The 24,183-nt window shown below is 41.5% G+C and overlaps 1 protein-coding gene across 2 annotated transcripts in view; it reads left to right on the top strand.

The window, feature by feature from the left end:
* Window positions 1–24,183, top strand: part of roraa (RAR-related orphan receptor A, paralog a) — a 260,726-nt gene that overhangs the window by 218,086 nt on the left and 18,457 nt on the right. For both annotated transcript variants that reach the window (XM_017485580.3, XM_017485581.3), the window contains 2 exons: window positions 21,835–21,920; window positions 23,894–24,035. In XM_017485580.3, the coding sequence (XP_017341069.1) occupies window positions 21,835–21,920; window positions 23,894–24,035 (228 nt within the window). The remainder of the gene's footprint in view (window positions 1–21,834; window positions 21,921–23,893; window positions 24,036–24,183) is intronic.

Raw genomic sequence — 24,183 nt, 5'->3', positions numbered from 1 at the left:
TGATTTGATATTTTCAGACAGACAGACAGACTTGGAAAAGTCATTTTCATGTGTGCTTTTGATATTTTGTGCATCAATGCAGATTCCTCCAAGAGTGACTTCTGATACATTTTATGATTTATATTTTGGGTTTAAATATATGTGGAACACGATTTACCTGCAATAATACACAACCCAGCGGATGCACCCTACACAGATAGTAATACCCAGAGAGTGTGCCTGTGGGTGTGAGAATGAGAGTTTTAACCATTCCTGGACCTCATGGGTCCTGCTTTAGAGGAGTGGGTGCAGAGTGTGGGTTTGACACCTTTGGGTTTGTAATATCAGATGCCTCTTTGTTGAAACAGCCGAGGCAGATTTCCTGAGACAACAGTGAGCTTTCGTTGCTTATTAGAAAAATTTCGAGCGCATTCATAAGGCATCAGCCTGTCTAATTATCAGGCCGCGTAGAGAGAAACAGATTCTTTCTTTCGGGTGATTTGGGGATTTTGAAGCAGCTTCATTGGGCTGTAATTATTTAGGAGGGAATGTCAAAACAGAGTTCACATGGCTGGGAAAAGACTTCATTTCCCACCAACCCTCATTCAACCTTCTCTTTTACTGTTTTCTTTATCTTCCTTTTAGTTTTGATAAGGAAAAAAGACCTGTCAGTCAGCCTGGCTAATGGAATGTGGGTTATTTAATTCTCTCAAAGAGAACCGCAAATCGAAAAAAAAAAAAGAAACCTCAGCAACCCTTTGACACACACACACCAGCACTGACAGGCAAGCCCTGTTATTTGACAGCTTGAGAAGTTAAAAATACCTGACTCCCAGCAAATTAGACATATCATTTGGCTTCTAAAGTGAAAGATGAGTGTGTGTGTGTGTGTGTGTGTGTGTGTGTGTGTGTGTGTGTGTGTGTGTGTGTGTGTGTGTGTGTGTGTGTGTGTGTGTGTGTGTGTGTGTGTGTGTGAAAGAGAGAGAAAGAGTGACACTGTCTATATATTAGCCTCCTGTTTGTCTGTCTTCCTTAAGAAACCCAACAGAAATCGTAAACAGACAATATAATTTGTTACGGAGTGGATCATGCACTCGCTGTATTCAGTGTTGCGAAGTAGCTGACTTCCTCACGCATCTCTGGGGCCGGCTGCAACGCTCCCCTGCATCTCCTCGGCATCGGGCCCATTAATCATGAGCTTAGCTACACTACATGCAAGGTTATTGCCATCGCTCAGAGTTTCCTCGCGCTATGTTTCTATCAGACACTAAATCTGACATCATGGCCCATATGTGTAGAGCACTTTGGAAGACGCTGTTGGTACAGCTGTAATCTCTCTTCTCACAGACATGGACATGGCAGCGCTATGAATCTCCATCCGGGCCGTCACGGACAATTGCGCTCCATGACATTGAAAAGCAACCGGCTCAGTGGCGTGAGAGATTTTGTGCGCTAGTTCTTACCGCTAACTAGTTTTAGTAACCAGCGAGTGTAACGCTGGAGGAAGAGCTCTGTTACTGTAAGGTAAGTAAGAAGATGTTAATCTGAGATCCTGAGAGGGTGTCTGCTTACTTTTAAATACTCCACGGTGCTGTTGTTTATTCATTAAGACCCAGTAGGACAAAACCTTGTATTTTTTTCTTAACATTACTTGTTCTGTAGTTGCCCGGCCCGGGTTCGATTCCCAGGCAGAGAACCCCAGTCGCTGGGGTTTGCACTCAACGGATGGGAGGGTTGCATCAGGAAGGGCATCCGGCGTAAAACCTGTGCCAACTCAATGATCCGCCGTGGCGACCCCTAACGGGAGCAGCTGAAATAACAACAACAACAACAACAACAACAACAATTTGTTGTGTAGTTTAATATCAACCTTGTTCGTAATTTGCCGCATCATCACTTGCAGTGCTGGTGAAATACACTACAAGTGTCCCTTTCTCCTCATTACCTTCAGGCAGCTCGCTGGACATTTTCTACTGGACCATATGTTCATAATTTTGGCCTGTCTACACAATTCAGTGAAATTGCTCCCAGTTGCTACACAGACCATAGAGGATGGACAGTGGTGCTGTAAAAGCCTTGGCAGTGGCCCTAAGTGAACCTGCTAGATGAACAGAGCTGGATGTGATGTAGTGGACCCTGATGTTGAATCCCATATCTGCTCTCTCACCCACAGTGAGAGACTTATCCACATATGTTACTTTCTCATTAGAGCCAATTAAGGCTTTGGGTTCTCTCCTCATGAACGCTCGGAGATGCCCCTTTCCTCTCTGTGTGGGAAGCATTTTCCTTCTCTCTCTCTCTTTTTTTTAAATACCCTGTGCCTCATTCTCATTTCATTTAATCTCTTCCGTTATTACACAATATATCTTGCCCAGTCCCTGACAGCAAAAGGGGACGGCAGCAGTCGCTAGAATCTTCTAAACGTCAGTCCATTAACAGCATCACTGGACAAACTGTTAAAGCAGACACCAGGGCCAGAGAGTATTGATTCTTTAATTAACTTTCAATTATTGGCTAGTTGCTGAAAACTATCAAGGCATCTATGCTCACTTTATCTCAAGCACGTTTGATTTCTTCTCCCCGGAGCATTCACATCACTTCGGTGGTTTGTATCAAGTCGAATCTTTCATGATACGGTAAAGAAGAAAAGCCTATTCCACTTTATGTACACACCAAGGCTCTTGGCCCTGCATCTGAATTTTGGTAATGCAGTGTTCGCTCTATATTTGGATTGTACTGGAGTGGATTAGGAACTCTGTACCGCAAACCCACGGGATTCTGGCAGACATATAAAGAGGGGAAGTGCTGTTTGCATCCAAGCTATAACAAATAACGGCATATTTCAAAATCGACTGTAATTTCAAGCATTCAGATAGGATGGGAGAAATGTGCGCTTTGATGTACAAATCCACGATTCAGCAGAGATTACACCCCCAAAGGTTAGGAGCTGCTAATTACAGGAGATTGGTTCTACATGTCTAACGAGGAAAAGGGGAGCCTTATTAAATAAGGGGATCCATAAAGGCAGAGGATTAGCCGATATGATAACAATTCATTTTAATTGTTTTGCCAAGATAACTTGTGAAGGTCTTGTAGAACACATGGCATGTAGAGTGGTTTCCTCAGATGTAAAGTATGTGAAACTAATGTGAATTAGTGATACAGTACCGCATAAATTTCCACTAAAAAGAAGTCCGTAAGCTTTTTTTTTTACTCAATTACAAATTAATATATTATTGAAACATATATATATATATATATATATATATATATATATATATATATATATATACACACACACACACACACACACACACACACACACACACACACACACACACACACATATATACACACACACACACACACACACACATATATATATATATATATATATATATATATATATATATATATATATATAAATTAAAACTTGCATAAAATCTGTTTTTTCAGCTGTTTGAGAAATACTTTTTTTTTTTAAAAAGCCTTTTTTATATATTGTTGACAGATTTTTATCATTTAAATATTCGTTTAACTGGACGCATGTATTAACAATTCTATTTAAAAGAATCGCGATGAATTCACTGAAATGTAGTCATGTTTTAGTATTTTATGTCATAAAACTGATGAATTATAATCAGGTCTTAGTAATGGATGTTTTGGACCTTGTTTCAATTGCAGTGATCCCAGGTTTGACACTTTAGGGAGAACAAAATATTTTTTCCCTCCTGGCAAATAATATTCAATAAGGGTTAAATAAACTATAAGGAGGATCATAGGGGCATAACAAAAAGCTGGTTGTTTGTTGTGGATTGTATTACAGTAATTCCCTGTTGTGTTTATTTGGACACGTTTCGCCTCGTATTAAAATTTCTTATTCTATGCTAAAGCTTAGTTGTTCCCTCACCTCCATTGCTGTGCACCTCTTTGCCGCTGCCTCCCACTGATTCCCCCTACCCTCCCTGATGGTTAGATTTAGAGCTAATCTGGCCCTTCTTCACATGCATCTAAATTAAACATGTCCGGACTGGGTGGACGCCTGTACCGCCCCAGGAAACGCTGTTTCATCTCCTAATGAATGTGCCTGGAGGGGTGCCGCCCACTGGGGGTCCTGCAAACGGCCTACACTTCAACCCTCATTAGTCAGGGGCGTTTGCCTGCTCTCACACTGAAAAGAGGCCTTCTGGAAAGGAGCATGATCAGTGCTGCCCATTCTCCCCTGGATCTTACGCCTGGATGTCCACTGTTTTGTGCTTCTGATTTTCTGGGATCATCAGGGTCCAGCTGCAAAGCTTTCTCTCCAGAGAAACAGCATGTTCATGAGGAGCTGGCTGCATTTATAACACTGGTTTATTGATGGACCCAGAATTTTTAGTTATGTCTTTTTATGAAGTTCCACAATTGGTGTTTTGTTATTTTAAGACCTTGTAAAGGACTGTAAACTCTTTTTTTTCAAATCTCTTTATCATTTAACCTTTTTGAATCTAATACAATCTTTAAAATCCCCATGAAATTGCTTCTTGGCTGTTATTTGATTCTGTATGCTGACATATTTCAGAGTGACATTGTGTTGTGCTTGAATGTCTTGCACATCAGCCAGCAGTGTTCAAGATACGCCACACTCCTGCCGAATCGAAGCAAACTTGACAGTAGGGATGGGCAATATAGACTTAAAACTATATCACCATATTTCATGGTATTTTTTTGTGGTAACAATATAAATGACGATATGAAAATAGTCATACTCAACACATCTTATTTTATTATTCAGCTGATACTTTTGAAAAGGATTTTAATCAACTGAATCCAGATTTAGTTTGAAAGTTAGTTTTTTTTAGGAAAAATTAATCTTAGACACCTTATTTAACTCTAATTTAAATGACTAAACCATGAATATAGCCATAGAAGCTGGCATGTTGAAAAGAAATGAAAGAAAGAAAGAGAGCATTGATCAAAAAAGTCAAACTTGATCCTGACCATCATCCAATACTAAACTATACCAATTAAGTAGGCTAAAAAATAGAATATGAGAATATTTTATTCACAAATTAAAATTCCAGTGAAAATGCAATGACCGATACTCACAGGATTCATAATCGAACCTCTGCCTTCAGTCATGTTTATACCCGTTCAACGTGTGAGATGCCCACGTTGCGGCACGTAAATATGTCCTCAACTATATCCTCAGTATCGCAGGATGACATTCTTTACCTGACAGTAGCTTAATGAACTAGCTAGCGAAGAGATCCAAAAAAGCCTTTTATATATTTTTACTGATTTAGAAGCCCGGACAGTGTATAAAGACGGAATCCCTCAGTCCGAGGGAGCGACATGTTCCAGCACTGAAGTTGATAAAACACGTCTGAAAAGCGCAGCCTATTACAAATTCTTTAAAACAAATAAACTCTAACCATTTTTTTTCCTCAATCAAGGGAATAGTGTGCAGATATATAATATGCACAGGCAAAAACACCTTTCATCCAAAACCATGTTTGCTGCTAATGAGATACTACTGCAACATGCTGCTACTATTGAGACTCATAATCCCAGAGAGCATATAATTGGAATATCACAAACATTTGCACAAATATGAATCATAAAAAAAGAAAAAAGATTTGGCCATTTTCCCAGAAGTGACAAACTATTAAATTAACAGAAGAATATCTCTAAAACTAGATATAGTATCATATCAGGGTCCATAAGACTAACTGATAACTACAAAAGGCACAAACACCAGTTTTGCTTTCAGGGGCACTTTAAAGCATACCCGCGGTGTTGAGTTGAGTAATATGTGAGCTGATCAGAGGCCTCTTGATATTTTCAGGTGTTGATATTTATGACGGAAACAGTATGAGTTTTGATACGTGAATGGACAACACTCATGAAGACAATATTCAACGTCAGAGCTAAGAAGAAAAAAAAGATACAGAGGCGTGTGTAAGCATTCTGTGTTGCTAGGACACCAGAGACATGGTAGAAGGTCATAGTTTTTTCAGACAAACATGTCTTTCTAATCTAATGTAAAATGACACAGCTGGACTGTTTTTTTTTTTTTTTTTTTTTTTTTTTTTTTTTTTTTTTTTTTTGGTAGTATATGCCAAGTTTAAAGCCTATAATTTTCTCTTTGAGCGTCAAGGTGATCCTGTATGCGGTGTATCTCAGCACTAGTTTGGGAACTACTTGTGCTTTACCCCAAACTTACCCATTTGTATTTATTCCTGGTATTAATGAGGCAATACAGGGAGCATGCCAAGCCACTTCCCAGGATTTGCCGCCAGTCAGCTGACTCTAAGAACCTTTCCCTCCCCGCAGAATACAGCTCTGTGGCTCTGTATTATTCAAGCCTTTAGGGAATGTGTTTATGTAATCATTAATCTCGCTGCTGCTTTTGTGTGGCCAGGATTAAAGCGCCATCTTACTGATAGCCTGTCGTTGAGGTAGGTTCAACCAAAAGTATTGACGCGACCCACCAATACACACAGCACAGACAGTACAACACCTACACATGCAACAAACAAAAAAACACACACACACTCCTCGCACACGTACACATGCACTTACTGGCCTCGTCTTGCAGCCGTGCAAAAGCAAGGGAAGAATGCTTTGCGCCTGGCTGCATAATCCTCCCTCGCTGAATGGAAGCAGGCCAGAGTTCACAGCGCTGTGTAAAACAGTGGTGCAGGAGGCACTAGCATGGTGTGTAAACCCTTCCGAGGCCACTTCTCATGCAGCATGGCCTGTGGTTTTAAACGAAATGTGCTTTGCAATCTAGAGAGGAGAAATGCAAAAGGTAGTTCTTTTTATCTAGGTGTTGCTTTTCTTCATTTTGTCAAACGTATACAGGAATTTCAGGAGAAATAATGGCAAATTCAAGGGAGTAATATGTTAACTCGACTGTTAGCATTCCATCAGGGGAATATTCACTTAGCCTCCATTTGTTAGAACAGCAGCTCTGTTTGCCTGAGCAAAGAGCAAACGATTCAGTCGTTCTCCGTCACAGAGTATTTCTAGCACAGTCCATTGTTGCTGGACATGAAAGCCCTTCATCTCCCCATTGAATTCAAGTGCAAGTTACAGCTTTATTCGTCCCAGGCCTCCTTTCCTCAGCGTTTCTCGCTCTGTCTCTCTTCTTTTTAAATTCACCTGCCAGACATGACAGAACTCCATAGGTCAGAATGCTGTAACTGCATAAGCGCTTTCTTGAGAAAAGACAGGCGTGCAGATAGAAAGAGAGAGAGAGAGAGATAAGGAAGTAAGCAGATGGAAGTAGAGAGATAGTAGTCAGCCGAGCTGAATGCCTGAGAATGCTCTCTTTTGGAGGTCCCATGACACAGCAGATCTGGGGAAAGGTTGGGTGCGTCTGGTTACAGCTCTATCGGGGCTTTATCAGCGGATGAAGGGATTCAGTATCGCTCGCTAATGTAACAAGCCCCATTTGTCTCAGTCACACATCTCTGGCAGAGTCTTGCTGAAGCCATTGATGTCATTCATCTAGTCTGTCCTTAGTTGCTCCGTTCCGTCACTGAGGAGAGAACAGAGACGATTCTCAGGACTAGAATTACCCAGCCTGTTGAGTAATTATAAACTCAGACGATGCTGTTCGATTCACACAGTATCACCAGAATCGTCATAGATTCCTTAATAAAATCATCTAGACCTCCTCTGTTTCTTTGCCTTTGTTCTGATTTGACCTTAGAGGTCACAACACATGGGCTGTTAATGTAAACTGATATGAGATGTAGCAGGGCGACACATTCATTAAAGGACCGAGCCACTACGAGGGCTGACAGACAGGGCCAGCTGGGTCAGGAGCTACTGTCCTCTCTACCCTGTACTCTAGATTGATCGTGTAAACAGAAGCCAAACTCCCTGTGAACAATGTAAACAGTCTCTGTTAAAGCACTGCAAATCAAGAGTGCTTACTAGGGGTTGTATAGATCACTAGTCACCAATGTAGGGAGCTGTTGAATAGTCGGGGAGGTGGAAAACCCTTTTGTTTTGCTTTTGCTTTCAACGAATGTTATGTCAGTTTGCTATCACTTGTGTGAAATGTAGACTGTTTTGGTGTTGCAATTTTTGTCTGTGGGGAAAGGATTGCAGAGGGGGACACAGGTGTGACATGGAAAATGCGACAACAACAAAAAATATTTACATGTCTATATCAGACCTGCCTGCCTTTATGCACTTTGTGTAAGAGCTTTGCATTTTACCATCAGAGTACATTAGAATGAGTTATTACTCACCAATATGCCAAAAAAGAGCAAAACTGCGTATGAGCCAAGCAACATGCATCTGAAATGACTGACAGTCCCGCCACCTTCCCACATCTCCTTTCAGTAATCTTTCACGCAGCCTTCTAAGCTCCATCAGTTTCCAGGTGTTTCACTGATTGAGGTTCATCAGTGAAATCTATCAAATCTACCATTTAGCTAACATTAGACAAGTATACATCTAACATCAGTCATCATTATTTTATGCAGAATGCACCAAAAGTTCTGGCCAGAAATGATGCAAAAAAAAAAAAAAAAGATCAAATTTGATTGGCAGGTCCGCCGTTTTGTAAGAATAAAGTATTAATAAAATATTTGATTTGATTTGATTTGCCAGTTAATGATGGACAGTAAAAGCCCTAGCCAAACAGGATGACTTGGTCTGATGTTTATATGTATATGCCACATTAGTTTGAGTATTGACACATTTTATTTATTTATTTATGTATGTATTTATTTATTTATTTTATTTTTTTGTTTTTGGTGGAGTTCCTAAAAACAAAAAAAAAACTTGGAGGTGGGTCTTGTGGTGAAAAAAGTTTGAATTGGTCTGCCCTAGTGCATATGCATTATTTAAAGAATCCCTCCATTCAAAAATGTCGATTTTTAAACATTTACATTGCACGAGTCCAGTGCTTCTTATATTTAGCCAGACATGAGCTCTATGAATAACAAGGTGCTAAAAATAGTTTTGCACAGGCCTGAGTCAAGAGAGGAGGGTGTGAGGAAATTCAGGATACTAAGTGTTAGACATGAACAGCCAGGCCTGTGTATCGTGTGGATATGCCGAGAGTCGGTGGGCAAAATAACAGGCCAGGTGTTTATTCAAGTTCCCCTCTAATGTGCTGAGAAGCAGAGTCGGTCTCAGGGTTTATAAAACTGCCACTAGAGCAGACGTTCAGAAGATGCCCTTAAATACACATACCATAACTTTTCATGCCATAACATATCACAATGCCATTGTGTAGATGGAAAATATTTTATGCCAGATGCTTCAGTCAACTTCAGTGGCTCCTAAATATGCCTATAGTAGCTGTGTCAGTGGTGTATGTTCAGGCCAGAACAGTAGTATTAAAAAAAGTGTGGAGGGTATAATTTTATACTATATAATAATATATAAAATAAATTATTATTATTATTATTATTATTATTATTATTATCAGTTGGTAGTAGTGGTAATATTATTAAAGTAATCTGCACTGATTTGGGAATCTTTAATCCATTTATATTTGTTCTGTATTCAGTGCAAATGGATTGGAAAGTGGTGGAATGGATGGAAATTACATTGTAATAATTTTTTTTTTAGAAATTATATACCATTTAAATATTGTTCATATGAGCAGCATTTTCATGCTGACTGCATTAGTGGCTTGGGCAGAGTGTTGATAGGGGACCCAGCTGCAGGTCGACTGTTAGTGCCTTTCACTGGCTCCATTAGCTGTCCACACACACACACACACACACACACAAACACTCTCACACACACATGCACAAACATGCACACACACACACACACTGCACTGGAAATATTCACTGTTGCTATTACAGAGAGTAGAGCTTCGTCTTGGGCTGAGCTAAATCAGCCCCAGGATGGGTGTGTGTAATGGTTTGGGAATTCATTCACACACATCCACATAAAACACATATTTGGAAAGTTGGATGAAGTGTGTGTTGATGGCTGGGTGCCATGTATTCATCACTTTCTGATGACCAAATGTACCCGTAATGCAATGCAGTTTTCAGCGTGGGGTCTGGGGACCCCCAAGGGACCATGATATATTGTTTGTATTATTATTATTATTATTATTATTATTATTATTATGTTACAGTGATGGAAATCACAACCCTCCTTCATCAAATGATTAATTATTAAGTTCCTATAGTTATGGCTATGCGGCGATGATGATGATATAATATTGATATTGTGTAACTGCTTATATTTTTGTTATGCATTTATATGCATAAAAACAAAGAAAAAAATGTGTATACATTTAACAACATATTTGTCTTATTCATTTATTCATTTATTTATTCTTTTTAACAACAATTAAAGGGGTCTCTGGCTGCAAAAGTTAGAGGACCCCAGATGTTAGGAATTCATGATCATTTCGAGGGCATTGAAGGTTTGGCTGGTTATGCTTTTAATTATAATATTCACTTTTTCTTTTAATTGAAAATATTTCCTCCTGTGGTTAAGGTGATGCTTAAGTTCGGAGAGGTTTAAGTGTAGGTAGCTAGCGCAGTATATAGATTAGAGAGTAGGGGTTTGAGTAAGCCTCTCCGAGCTGCTTGTCGTGTCAGTTACTACACAATTTCTGTCAGTTGTAAAAGCTCATCTCGCACATCTCAGATGCACCCACACAGCTACCCTGTGAGTCGTACGTGCACCCACGTGGCAGTCCGGCTGAGTGCTAGAGAGCTGATCAGGTTCAACGATGCAGCAGCAGCAGCAGTGAGGGCTCCTGCAGAAGAGCGTATTAATGCAGCAATTACAGGCGTAAAGCATCGGCACTGCTTGCTGAGAGAGAGAATGAGAGAGAATTCCCCCGTGCGCAGCAACACGCCGCTTTGTTGTTGTGTAAAGGTTTTCTCGGTGTAATTGTGCAGGCCTGGTTTGAAGCTTTCATCATATATATTCTTTCACCCACTTCTTTGTTATCTGGCACATGGGACTGGCTTGCCTGCAGGGCCTGTGAGGACTGAGTCACTGTTTAACTAAAGGGATGGTGCTCTCAGTTGAGGCTTAGAGCTGCTTCAGCGTGTGGGGTTGAAATGGCTCGGCATGGCTTAAGAAGCACCGCTTATTTTTTTGCTCGTCTGAAAGCTTTGGGGGAATGTTTTATGCGTGTGTGAAGTAATAATTGTCAATAATTAATAATAAGCATTATTATTATTATTATTATTATTATTATCTGTCCATCCATCCATTTTCTGCACCGCTTATCCTACACACAGGGACACGGGGGAGCCTGGAGCCTATGCCAAGGGACTTGGGGTGTGAGGCAGGAGGGCACCCTGGATGGCATGCCAGCCTATCGCAGGGCACAATCGCGCACACAAATTCATACACACACTCACACACTACAGACAATTTGGAAATGCCAGTCAGCCTACATTGCATGTCTTTGGGCTGGGGGAGGAACTTGGAGGAATCTCCTGAAGCTTGGGGAGAACATGCAAACTCCACACACAGGGCAGAGGTGGGAATCAAACCCCCAACCTTGAAAGTGCGAGGCAAACATGTGAACCACTAAGCCACCATGCCCCTCTTATAATTATTATTATTATTATTATTATTATTATTATTATTAGAGACATCATGGCACTGGTTTAAGATCTTCAATTCTGAAAGCCCAGAACAGGACCTAGAACAGCACTGCTCCTACTTTTGTGTGAAGTTTCGGCTTCAATGAGTGCCACTGTCAGTGCGATGCAACGTCAAGCCTCGTCTCGCGCATGGCGTCTATGACCAAAAATAGCAGACGTCAGAACACAGAAAGCTTCCACTCCGCGAACAGCTTTTAATTCCTCATTCTGCAGCAAACATGTGTAGTTTGTGGAGCAAATGACAAATTTAGATGCCCAAAATGATTGACATATCAAGTGTTTTTCCTCAGGCTTCAGCTCGACTTATCGATCGACTATAAATATTTATGCTTGCTCACACCTGTTCTGTTCCTTCCAACTAACGCATTTGATTCATGTATGTTGGAAAAGCACAGGGTTTAGGCACAATGCAAAATATTCCACATTCTGTCTCTCTCTCTCTCGTGTTGTGTCGCTCCTCTGGGAGTAGAGTGTGCAGTGACACGGTGAGACACGGCCTTCCTGTGGCACGGGAGTTTCCACTTCTAAAGAATGTGCTTCACCTATCATTGATCAGAGACATAGAGAGAGCTCAGGTGGGGTGGTGGGGCATGGCAGAGATCTGAGCACAGCACACATGCTCCCCTGCATCATTTTTTCCCCCTGAACACACACACACATTCACACAGACTCACTCACATCTGGGAAGCTTGTCAGTCTTTGCCACAGCAGCACATAAACGAGTGCCCACATCATTCCTCCTCCGTAAACCGACAGAATAGGAGACAGAGAAGACGTTTCAGTATACTTCAGAGGCTCGAGTGTATCCAATGAAAGCGAGAAACCCAGGCTGCAGTATCCTCAAAAACATTTTAAGTGTGTGTGTGTTTTTGGTGCTGGGGGGGGTTGGGGGAAATTAATGGCATTACGTGCAAACAAACACAGATGCACACGAGTTCCCTGCTGAAAGCAGCCTAAAGGCAGGCAGCCAGAGTGGAGTTACACAGCCACTTCAGCCTTTACAGGAAAAGCCCACGAGTGAAGAGTGTTTAATCTCTCTCTCTCTCTCTCTCTCTCTTCTCTCTCTCGCTCTCTCTCATATATCAGCCTCACTGCCTCTCAGATCTGTTCATGTCTCTTGTGGATCATAGCTAGCAGATGAGCAGATGACCATGACCATGATTACAAGTGAAGAATTTAACGAACACACAGTCAAAATAACCGCGACAACTTCATTAATCTTCATAAATATTTAATCACAGATGTTTTGTTTTCCATTTCTCCAGATATAATGTGACTTTTTGACCTTTTATTATGGTATGACTCAATTGTGCACGAGTCTGTGTGAGTGTGTGAGTGTGTGAGTGATGTCGCACAGCTTGAATGAAGAACACACTGTCTGTTGGGTCTCATGGTAATATGCCAACAAGCTACAATCCCCAAACAAATTACACATTTATGCTATTCCGTCTGTGCCTGTGTGCCACTGCTGTCCTCCGCCACTGACATTCAAATAACCTTCCCTCTTATGCTCGAAGGGGAATGAAGAAAGAGAGCCTGCTCCGTTCTGTTATATTACAGTATAACACCGCTGCAACAAAAAAAGAGAAGGCAGTTCCACCATCCATCAGTCCGTCCGTCTGTCCATCAGGGCGGGTCTATAGGGTCGCAGAATACATCCTTGAACATTGTTTGTTTATCTTTATCACAATATTTCCATCTTTCTGTACGTCATTACATATTCTATAATCTATATACTAATTCTGTTTATACAGTGGTCTGTCTGAATACTTGATTCTGATTGGCTGGAAGGTGCGTTCAAACCGTGTAAAGCACAGGAAGTTCGAGTCCGTGTAATCACCGTTCAAAATTAATGCGCTGCCAGTGAACAGTTGTAACCATAGTAACATACAGTTGCATACAGTACATCAACTCACAGCTCCTCATTATTAGTAGGGACGTATGCACGTAAATCTCTCCCTCTCTCTCTCTCTCTCTGTGTCTCTGTCTCTGTGTGTGTATCTCTCTCTCTGTGTCTCTCTCTCTCTCTCTCTCTCTCTCTGTGTGTCTCTGTCTCTGTGTGTGTATCTCTCTCTCTGTGTCTCTCTCTCTCTCTCTCTCTCTCTCTCTCTCTGTGTCTGTCTCTGTGTGTGTATCTCTCTCTCTGTGTCTCTCTCTCTCTCGCTCTCTCTCTCTCCCTCTATGTGTTCTCTCTCTCTCTCTCTGTGTCTCTCTCTCTGTCTCTGTGTGTGTATCTCTCTCTCTGTGTGTCTCTCTCTCGCTCTCTCTCTGTGTGTCTCTCTCTCGCTCTCTGTGTGTCTCTCTCTCTCTGTCTCTCTCAGTGTAATCTTATCGCACTACTTTATCTCTGTGTATGATTTAGAGCAGGCAGAATTCTAGATCCTGTATATAAAATAACTAATGAAAATTAGCCGTTATTTTTTATCCTTTAAGTCAGATTTTGCACTGCAAACATCAATGATAGCTTTAACTTATCAATGTTGGCAAGTGACTATGGGAAAAATGAAGGACTAATCCAAGGCTAGGTGTGCGTCACGAGATTTTAATGCACTCCACGGCGGCATCCACTTCACCTTTGTTCTTTTCCTCCACGTCCTGCATTAAAATCGCGTAACACACCTAGCCGTGGATTATCCCTTACTTATACCAATACCACTGCACAGCTGAGCTCTCGAATCTGATCGGTCAAAAGCCGTTGAGTAATCTTCTATAACGGCAGCTCTGACGGTAATTTCAGCTGTAAGATATATCACCGCTTTATATTAATGCGCTTGTTCTAACGTCAATTTATCTATAGTAACAGCGCAGTCACTGTAACAAATGCTTCACTTAATAAGAACTTAATAATAAACAACTGAAAAAGTGTTGTTATTTAACAAAGAAAAAATATATAATCGTTGATATGGTGAGGATTTCTGTATGGAGAGATTTATTTAACATCAGAGTTTTTTTTTTTTCTTCTAACAGTCAGCAGGTCAGAGGACTTTGCACTGTCTGGTTTCTCAGTAACACGACAAGCTGCATTTCTTTTATTTTTTTTGTCTTGTTACGTTCGAGAGCGTGAAAATAGAGAGGCTGGTACATAATGTAAATGATAACAGGAACTTGTCTCACAGACGTTTCATATCATTAAATGTAGCTATAAACTGATCAGATGTACATGAATATATTAAATAATAAATTGCTGTTGTATACGAGGACTAAAACCCCGTGGCACATGTTAAAGGAAAAGAATCAACTTTGTGGTTGTAACAGCACCATCTACTACATCGTTGATTCATTTCCTATAACACCATCATTTTTTTTTTTTATTCCGTCCTAAATATAATAATGTTTAGGTATTTATTCCATGTATTACATTCTGTTTCTTTCCTTGAAATAGACAAATATGACTTCACTGAAATACATGTAAATGAAATCTTTGTGAGTGGCGCTCGATGAAGCTGCCATTTGTTCGTTTTCGAGCTGGAAGACCCTTTGTTAATCTGGCTGTAATGCTGTGCTGGACACAGTTCCAGCATTACTGTCCAATCACTTACATAAGCCTCTGACATGAGCACGCTGGCTTGCGTCACTCGGTCAATGACAGCTGTCAACACACACCCACATTAGCGACCACATTGCTTGTTGTCTTGTAGAATAAACATTTATTTAAATGATCAGCCTGGAGCGTCAGTAGAAAGAGGATTTTGTCTGTCCTCGTGGTGTTATTGTCCACAGCTCCGTGTGTGTCTTTAACCCGGCGTGACATAATGGGTTAATCTCCGGGCTTTAGGAATGCACACCAGTCTGTCCTGTGCTTGCAGAATAGGGGCCGTTTTTGGCAAGAGTTTAATGCAGTCTGTGCGCAGAATGAGAATACGCAAAAGAATTACGTAGAGATTTGTTGTTTGTTTTTTTTGTTGTTGTTTTTTTTTATAAAAAAAAAAAAGAGTTTCTTATCGAACTCCCCAAGTAGCTGTTATTATGTGACAAATAAAAATGCTGATATGAGATGAGAATCTGCAAGCAGTTCCCTTAGACTGCAGAAGCTGCTTAATGCAGAGACAGAGCTGTGTGTGTGATGAAGCTAGTACGCAGCCCTCCCTCCATTAGTGAGGCAAAGCCTCTGAATATTTCACACGCCTTCAATATATTGTGTCAACATCCCACTTTTGCCTCTCTCCTGAATGACGCTCTTCAGGTACAAATGAGGCGAGAGCGCATTAAAAGGGCTCTGTGGCAAAGCGCTCGGCTCGCAAAACAAGTGCCTTTTTTATGCTGATGTCAGCACTAATGTGCTGAAAGAATGGCACGCTTGTGACAGGCTAGCGCTGTGCTGTTAGCACGCGTTACGCTGTAATGATCTTTGTCTCCGTTTTTGATGAAGTGTCTTTTTTTTTTTTTTCTCCCTTAACTGACTTCACTGTCTTCATTTGTTCTTTTTCAGCGCAGGAAGTCTGGCTTGACTAGAGCGAAAATGTTCTGCTCATAATTGCCGTGTTTCATGCTCTCGGCCCAGCTCAGACAACCAATCTCAACGAGGCGCTCTATTGCTGGCCAAATTATGCTATGAAATACTGGAATTTATGCGCATGAACGACGTGTTTCAACCAATTACAATGGCCTTTTGGTGCACAAGTGACAATTGTGTTTGATGATAGTGGGAATGGAGGGTCTGCTGTAAGCCACTGGAGAGGATTTGCTCACATAGGCCTTGATCTGAGGGCAGAGAGAGAGAGAGGGGGGAGGTGGAGGGAAACAGACAGCCAGACGGAGGGGGCAGGGAGAGAAGAAGAGGATGAGCGAGGGAGAGAGAAAGAAACAGACAGGGCCAGAGAGAATGAGAGCGACATGACACATCACCCTCTCCTCTGCAACCCTGTTGCCTCTGACTCACTGACCTTGAACTGAGCTCCGGGGAGTTACAACAGAGCTCTCAATCAGCATCTCGCTGTAAAGATGTTCTCTCTGAATACACACTAAGCACTCTTTCTCTTTAAATATACACAGTGGGTTCCAAGGTCTCAAACCTCTCTCTCTCTCTCTCTCTCTCTCTCTCTCTCTCTCTCTCTCTCTCTCTCTCTCTCTCTCTCTCTCTCTCTGTGTAAATCTACAGAGGTCATGAATTACATCAGGTTGTGTCGTTGCACTAGCTGCTTGTGTAAGTCCCTGGTAAATTCATAGCTAATGTTTGCTTTAAATGTACATGCCGTTTGCAGAAAAATAGAGTCATCTCTATCCCTTCTTTCTGGCAACCAAGACACCCCGCATATACGGTGAAGTGCTACAGCAAACTGCTCGCTGTATATCATAGCATATGTCCGTTATCTAATTCCTTTATTCTCTCCAGTTCTCTACTTTTACAAAAGGGAAAAAAAATCCAGATCATAAGTGAAATGTTCAAAATATCGCTTATATAAAAAGAGCATGCGCATCAAAATCATTTCAGAACATGACTCATAACCTACTTCTTTAGAGACGACATTCACTGATGAACAATCACAGACATTGTCTAGACTGTGTCTGACATTCATTAAACCACTCTTCGATTGTGCGCGTAGCTTCTCGTGACGTTTCGCATTCGGCAGACCGATCCTTCTCCGGACACTGGACCTCACGTCTACAGATATTGACTTGGAGATCCGCAATAGTCTCTCCACAAGGCTCTCTCACTCTGTGGTAACCTCTGTGTGAATTTGTTAAAGCCCTCTATCAAAGTACTCGCAGTGAAGATTTTTGGGCTTGGGTTTAGCTCTCTCTTTAGACAAAAGAAGTAGCGAGCGAGTCCAGGAGCCCCCAGCGTGAGCCAGGCCGTTCACAAAGAGCTCTGTGAGTGTTTCATGTGGAGGCCTGGAGAAAGGGTACTGCTGAGAGAGAGGCACTGAGTGTTTGCTCCCAGGGCCCCTTCCTACTGTATCCTTCACACTGGGCACTGAGTCATGCCCAAGCCAGTGCCCAGCACACACTGTGTGTCTGCTGCATCTCCTCTGCCCAATGTGGAACTCTCAGTTAACTCGATTGCCCACCTCTACAGCCGCTAAGATGGAGGGCCCTTTGAGCAATGCCTGAGGAAAAAGAGAAAGCCAGCAGCCTTCTCCCCTCAGCCTGGCACCCACAGTCTGGACTATGATGCCAGCCTTGTAGAGGTGAGTGGAGGATGGGAGGAGGGAGGAGCAACAGCGCTCCACTGCCACCTGCTGGTCGGACCCCATTAGTGCTGCGCCTTTCCCGGACCTCGACCACAGCCAGCCTTAATTACTGCACGCCTCAGTTGTTCTAAGTGCATGTCAGAACAAATTATGTAAGTAATGAGGCTGAAAATGCTAAAGGAGCAGGAACACGCTGGCACTCTAATGCTCATGGCGGGAGAACATAAAAACAAACAATCGAGTACTGTGCCTGCACGGCGAGCACCCACCGCACTGAGGCCAAAAAAAAAAAGCAGATAATTATATATCTCTCTTAAAATATTCATTACAGAACTATCTCTCGTTCTCAAGTGATCTGGCTGCACTGTGGTGTAATGATAGCTGATAACGACTACACTGCCACTTCTCCTGAGAGCCGGCATAGCTGCTGTCAGCATGTGGCCTGTGCTGTGCTGACTGAAGTGTTGGCTAGTTCCCTGTTCACAGGCTGTGAGAGAATGCCAACAGGATACACTGCTCACTGGTTGAGATTAGAGGTTACAGGATCTGCTGTTCGAAATGAGAGACAAAGATTTGTGCCCCTTGGGTGAATTGAAAGGCTGTGACATTATGCAGATAGGTCTCCGGCATCTGATAACAGGTTCTCATGGTCGCAGTGGAGGCACAGTTAATGTGAGTAAATTAATTTCATGGAATTAGATTGATAAAGTCCACCAGAGTGGACTAGTGGTTAAGTCTGCTGTTTGCAGGGGGTGGCTGCAAGGAATTTGAAGGACGATCTGAAGAAGCTCCGTATCGACTGGTTTCTGTCAAATAAAAATAAACTGCTTAGGCTATATTTGGCTAAACACAGAATTTTGCATATTTAGGTCTGTTTTTGTTTCATAATTTGGGTTTGTAGTGTACTATTTAGAGAGCACGTTGCAGCCGTGTCTGAAAACAACAATTTAATGCAATTACAACGCGCCAACGATCAGTAACTGTATTCAGAGTTAAACCCTTTTTATTAAATATGAAACCTACTAAGATGGAAAAAACCCCAGAGGTAGAAATGTCAGTACTGTCAGCATGGTGTGTGAATTCTGACTCTGATAGCTCCTTAGCCTCAGCTGCTTCACTCGAGTTCACAATTGCTTTCAACTTGAGATCTGGAATGGGTTTTTTTGTTTGTTTGTTTTTGGGGTTTTTTGGTCCCTGCCCACAATTAGTTTTTTTTTGTTTTTAACAAATTTAGTTAGTTCTATTTTCTTAAGTATAAACAAATTTGTAGGTTAATTTAAACCACTGCGACCCTGACCATACAGTTACTGTTAAAATAGTCATCCTCCTATACGTGTCAGTATTTGCATTGCTTTAAAACACACTATCTGTTCAAGCCGAATAACGCTTTCATCTATAATTCCATCCCTAGTAGAATGTCAAGCTTATGAAATAACAAAATGTAAGGCACTACTTTGAACGTACAGTTATACTTCATGCATAGAAGTAGATGCTTTGTTTACACTAGGTGAATCGTATTAGGTGAATTATACTGTTCTGTTTTTGCTGCAGACCTTGAATTGCCTCTTAGATTCCTGTAATTATGTATTATGATGTACAGTGAACTAAAAAAAAGATTAGGCTTTAATTTTATAAAAAGCCTATTAGTCAGCGTATAATATTATTTTAGACTATACTACTTACTACACTATACAGTACTATATATCTCTGTCTATCTATATCTATATATATATATATATATATATATATATATATATATATATATATATATATATATGAGAGAGAGAGAGAGAGATAGATAGATAGATAGATATATTATATATTTTATATATATATATATATATATATATATATATATATATATATATATATATATATATATATATATATATATATATATATGTACACATACACAGTGCCCTCTACTAATATTGGCACCCTGGGTCAATATGAGCAAAGAAGGAAAAATTGTCTTTATTGTTTAAAAAAATTCACACAAATACTCTGCTCTAATGCATATCAAACAATTGTAAACAAAACACAGGTTTAACCAAAAATACTCTTTGTTAAATATAGGTGTGCAACAATTATTGGCACCCTGTTAGTCAATACTTTGTGCTACCTCCCTTTGCCAAGATAACAGCTCTGAGTTTTCTCCTATAATGCCTGATGAGAATGGAGAATACATGGCAAGGGATCTGAGGACATTCCTCCATACAGAATCTCTCCAGATCCTTCAAATTTCGAGGTCCATGCTGGTGGACTCTCCTCTTCAGTTCACCCCACAGGTTTTCTATGGGTTTCAAGTCAGGGGACTGGGATGGCCATGGCAGGACCTTGATTTTGTGGTCAGTAAACCATTTTCGTGTTGATTTTGATGTATGTTTTGGATCATTGTCCTGCTGGAAGATAAAACCACAGTCCTTTTTAAGCTTTCTGGCAGAGGCAGTCAGGTTTTCATTTAATATCTGTTGATATTTGATAAGAGTCCATGATGCCATGCATCCTAACAAAATGTCCAGGTCCTCTGGCAGAAAAACAGCCACAAAACAGGGGAGCCACCACCATATTTAACCGTGGGAATGAAGTACTTTTTCATATGGTTACCTCTCAGTGTGTGCCAAAACCACTTCTGGTGTTTGTTGCCAAAAAGCTCTATTTTGGTTTGATCTGACCATAGAACCAATCCTATTTGAAGTTCCAGTAGTGTCTGGCAAACTGAAGATGCTTAAATTTGTTTTTGGATGAGAGTAGAAGGTTTATTCTTGAAACCCTTCCAAACAACTTTGACTTTTGATTTTCTGACCCCAAGACACAACTAACTTCTGCAATTCTCCAGCTGTGATCCATGGTGGTATTTTGTCCACTCGAACCATCCTCTTCACAGTGAGTTGAGAGAATATAGACACACGTCCAGTTCCAGGTTGATTCATAACATTTAAAGTTGACAGGAACTTCTTAATTATTGCCTGATGGTGGAAACGGGCATTTTCAATTCTTGTGCTATTTTCTTATAGCCACTTCCCATGTTGTGAAGCTCAGCAATCTTTTGCCATTGTGAATGACTAAGGGAATTTGGCCTAGGTGTTACCTCATATTTATACCCCTGTGAAACAAGAAGTCATGGTTGAACAATTTTCCTGTTTTTAGTCACCCAGGTGTACAAAAAATGTTTTAAATATCACTGGGAATATATTTCAAGTATATTTTTCTCATATGAATTCATAGGGGTGCCAATAATTGTTGTACACCTATATTTTACAAAGATTTTTTAGGGGGATAAACCAGTGTTGTGTTAGCAAACGTTTAAACAATAAAGACAATTTCTCACAGCTGCCTTTGCTCATATTTACCAAGGGTGCCAATGTTAGTGGAGGGCACAGTATATGTGTATACGTGTGTGTGTGTGTGTGTGTGTGTGTGTGTTTTATATTTTTATATATATATATATATATATATATATATATATATATATATATATATATATATTAGTTGCTGCAGCCCCTGATATCATCATCCAGAGTGTTTTCCTGTGTTCTACCTCTCACTAGTTGTAAAAGACACTGCTGGGGATTTAATGCACAGGAGCTGGTATTTCACTTCTGAAATGAGTCCAGTCTTGTACTTAGGAGCTGCTCTTTGTCAAACAGTTGGCCTCTTATTGCTCCCTGAAGGGTTTTCTGAAGTATTATGTTTTCTTTTTTGTGTTGTTTTGTGTGTATATGTGTATGTGTAAGGGTATGTAAGGATGTGTGTGTGTGTAAGGGTGTGTTTGTGTACGTGCATGCAAGGGTGTAAAGGTGTGTATGTAAAAGAGTGTGTGCGTGCAAGGGTGTGTGTGGGTGTAAAGGGGTGTGTGTGTGTGTGTGTGTTTTCCTGTTGTGTAGATTGAACTGACAGTGTTATTGCAGTGGTTTGCAGGGGGTTGTATTCAGAGTTGAGATGGTCTCCTCTGTAAAACTGTGTAGTTTTATCTGTCGCTGTGTGGCAGGGAACAGATTTGTTTGAAGCTCCGCGCTGTTTCATGTAGCGACACACAGCCGTGGCGGAGGTGTCGTGCTGTGCCTGGTGACAGCCAAGAAAATCCTGACTGTTTCTTTTCTCTTTCTCTTTCTTCTCCGTAGCTCAAATTGAAATTATTCCCTGCAAGATCTGTGGAGACAAATCATCAGGCATCCATTACGGTGTGATAACATGTGAGGGCTGTAAGGTAAGCAACCAAACAAATGTCTGTGTGCACTCTTGCGTATGTTCCTGCATGCAGTACACTCTGTGTGTGTGTGTGTGTGTGTGTGTGTGTGTGTGTGTGTGTGTGTGTGTGTGTGTGTGTGTGTGTGTGTGTGTGCGCGCGCACGGTGGCTTAGTGGTTAGCACGTTCACCTGACACTTCCAGGGGTTGGATTCCCACCGTGGCCCTGTGTGTGCGGAGTTTGCATGTTCTCCCCGTGCTGCGGGGGTTTCCTCCCCCAGTCCAAAGACATGCATGGTAGGCTGATTGGCATGTCCAAAGTGTCCATAGTGTATGTGTGGGTGTGTGAATGGGTGTATGAGTTACTGTGCCCGGGGGCCATCTTCAGTCGTCGTGACTCAGTCTAGCCACTGGATCATGGTGGTCACCGGGAAGTGAGAGTGAGGCCGATGCTGCGCAAGTCTCCCTCACTTTAATCCAATTCACGCGCAAGTCGAGTCCAAGTTTGTGTTCTCCATAATGGAGGCAGAAATGGAAACCTCGGTCTTCGACGAAATCGACGGACGAACTCCTGTGTGTGTGTGTGTGTGTGTGGGCGGGCAGGCGGGCATGAGATTTGTGTTTTGAAAACAATATTTGAATATATGCCTGAACTGGAGGACTAAATGAAGGTACTGAAGGTCTAAACATCAGTGTGTTCATCATCATTAATATGACACAGTGGGCTTCGATGAGCTGTACTCGATCATTATTAGGACAAAGTGACTCCTGCGACTTGTTTTCTTTCTGCACTCCCCGGCAGATTTTTTATGACTTTGGCTCTGCAGTTACTGCGTGCTTCACAAATAAAACTGTCAAAGGTGCAGTGCTTTGAAGTATACCACATAGTTAGCTGTTTTGCTGTTGCTTTTATTTTTTTCTTCTTCTTTTTAAGCCTTTAACTCCCCTGTATGTGTTTGTTTTAAATATGCCATCCACTCAGCGGGAGGAATGATATGCTTACTGTATATTCTTGTTGTTCGTATTGTTAGGGTAGTTTGTTACTACTCTACAGGCAAGCCGTGCACAGCGTAGCAGAAACGAACAAACTCTGCGATCCAATTCTGTTTTTGTAGAAAAGGCCGACTCTACGTTCAGCACATCGTTCAGTCACAATACCGCGGGGACGTGGGGGGGGGGACAGAAAAAGAGCGTACAGGCCTGAAGAATAAACTGCCGAAATGTATCTTTAATGATTGCTAATTACTTCAGGCAGAGAGGCATTTAATGATATGTGCGAGCACACCGCTCTGGCCCATAAATCATAGCATTATAAAGGAGCGCCGCTTGTCACCAGCAGTCCTACCCCGCTTTCATAATGGCTGCCATTAGAAAGCAACTTGGCAGCTGTCAGCTGTTTTCTTGTAATTAAACAGCCAATGAGCAACTAATTAAGACATATGTGTATCGAGCAGTGGAGTTGGGTATGTTAATGGTGTGCTGGAATCAATTCATTAAGTAAAAGGGATGAGGTATCAACTCAGTGTGACTGTGTGCTCTCTCTCTCTGTCTCCCTCTGTATACGTCTCTCTCCCTCTCGCTGCGTCTCTCAACACCCACTGGTTTTGAAATCTGTTATTTAGCTAATAACCACAGACAAACTCAACGTTATTTACAGTCGCACGCTTGAAAAATGAGCTAAGCGGCTTTTCATCGCACTTTTTTATCTTTCACTAAAGCACGTCTATTCGATGCTGTACGATGGCTGTACGTATAATACGATGGCTATCCTCCTCATAAAAGATCTCATTTGTGTGATCTGAAGCTGGAAGCGATCTCATCTATGAGGCTTGTGTATATGGTTATGGCGTCCTGTTTGTATCCGTTGTTTTCCCTTCAAGTGTATGAGGCTTAATTTGTTTAAAAGAGCATGCTGTTGTGAATTATGGAGCTTTCTAACACAGCCACCTCTGTCTCTTTCTCTCTCTTTGTCGCTCTCTGTCTCACTCATGCAGGGTTTCTTCAGGAGGAGTCAGCAGAGCAATGCGGCGTATTCGTGCCCACGTCAAAAGAACTGCCTGATCGACCGTACCAGCCGAAACCGCTGCCAGCACTGCAGGCTGCAGAAGTGTCTGGCTGTGGGCATGTCACGGGACGGTGAGTGTGCTGCTGATCGTGGTCTAGTGTGCACCACGGAACAACAGTCCCCTTCTGCATGACGGGCTTCAGGGCCTTGCCAACACAATCTGGAAAAATACATGGAATGGAATTCTGAGCTTTAGGCAATCTACAGTGATTGTTTCTT

This window comes from Ictalurus punctatus, chromosome 14 (assembly GCF_001660625.3).
Source record: "Ictalurus punctatus breed USDA103 chromosome 14, Coco_2.0, whole genome shotgun sequence".
In the NCBI taxonomy this organism is placed as follows: Eukaryota; Metazoa; Chordata; class Actinopteri; order Siluriformes; family Ictaluridae; genus Ictalurus; species Ictalurus punctatus.
The sequence above is the reverse complement of the archived record's forward strand: the minus strand, read 5'-3'. Positions and strand labels throughout refer to the sequence as shown.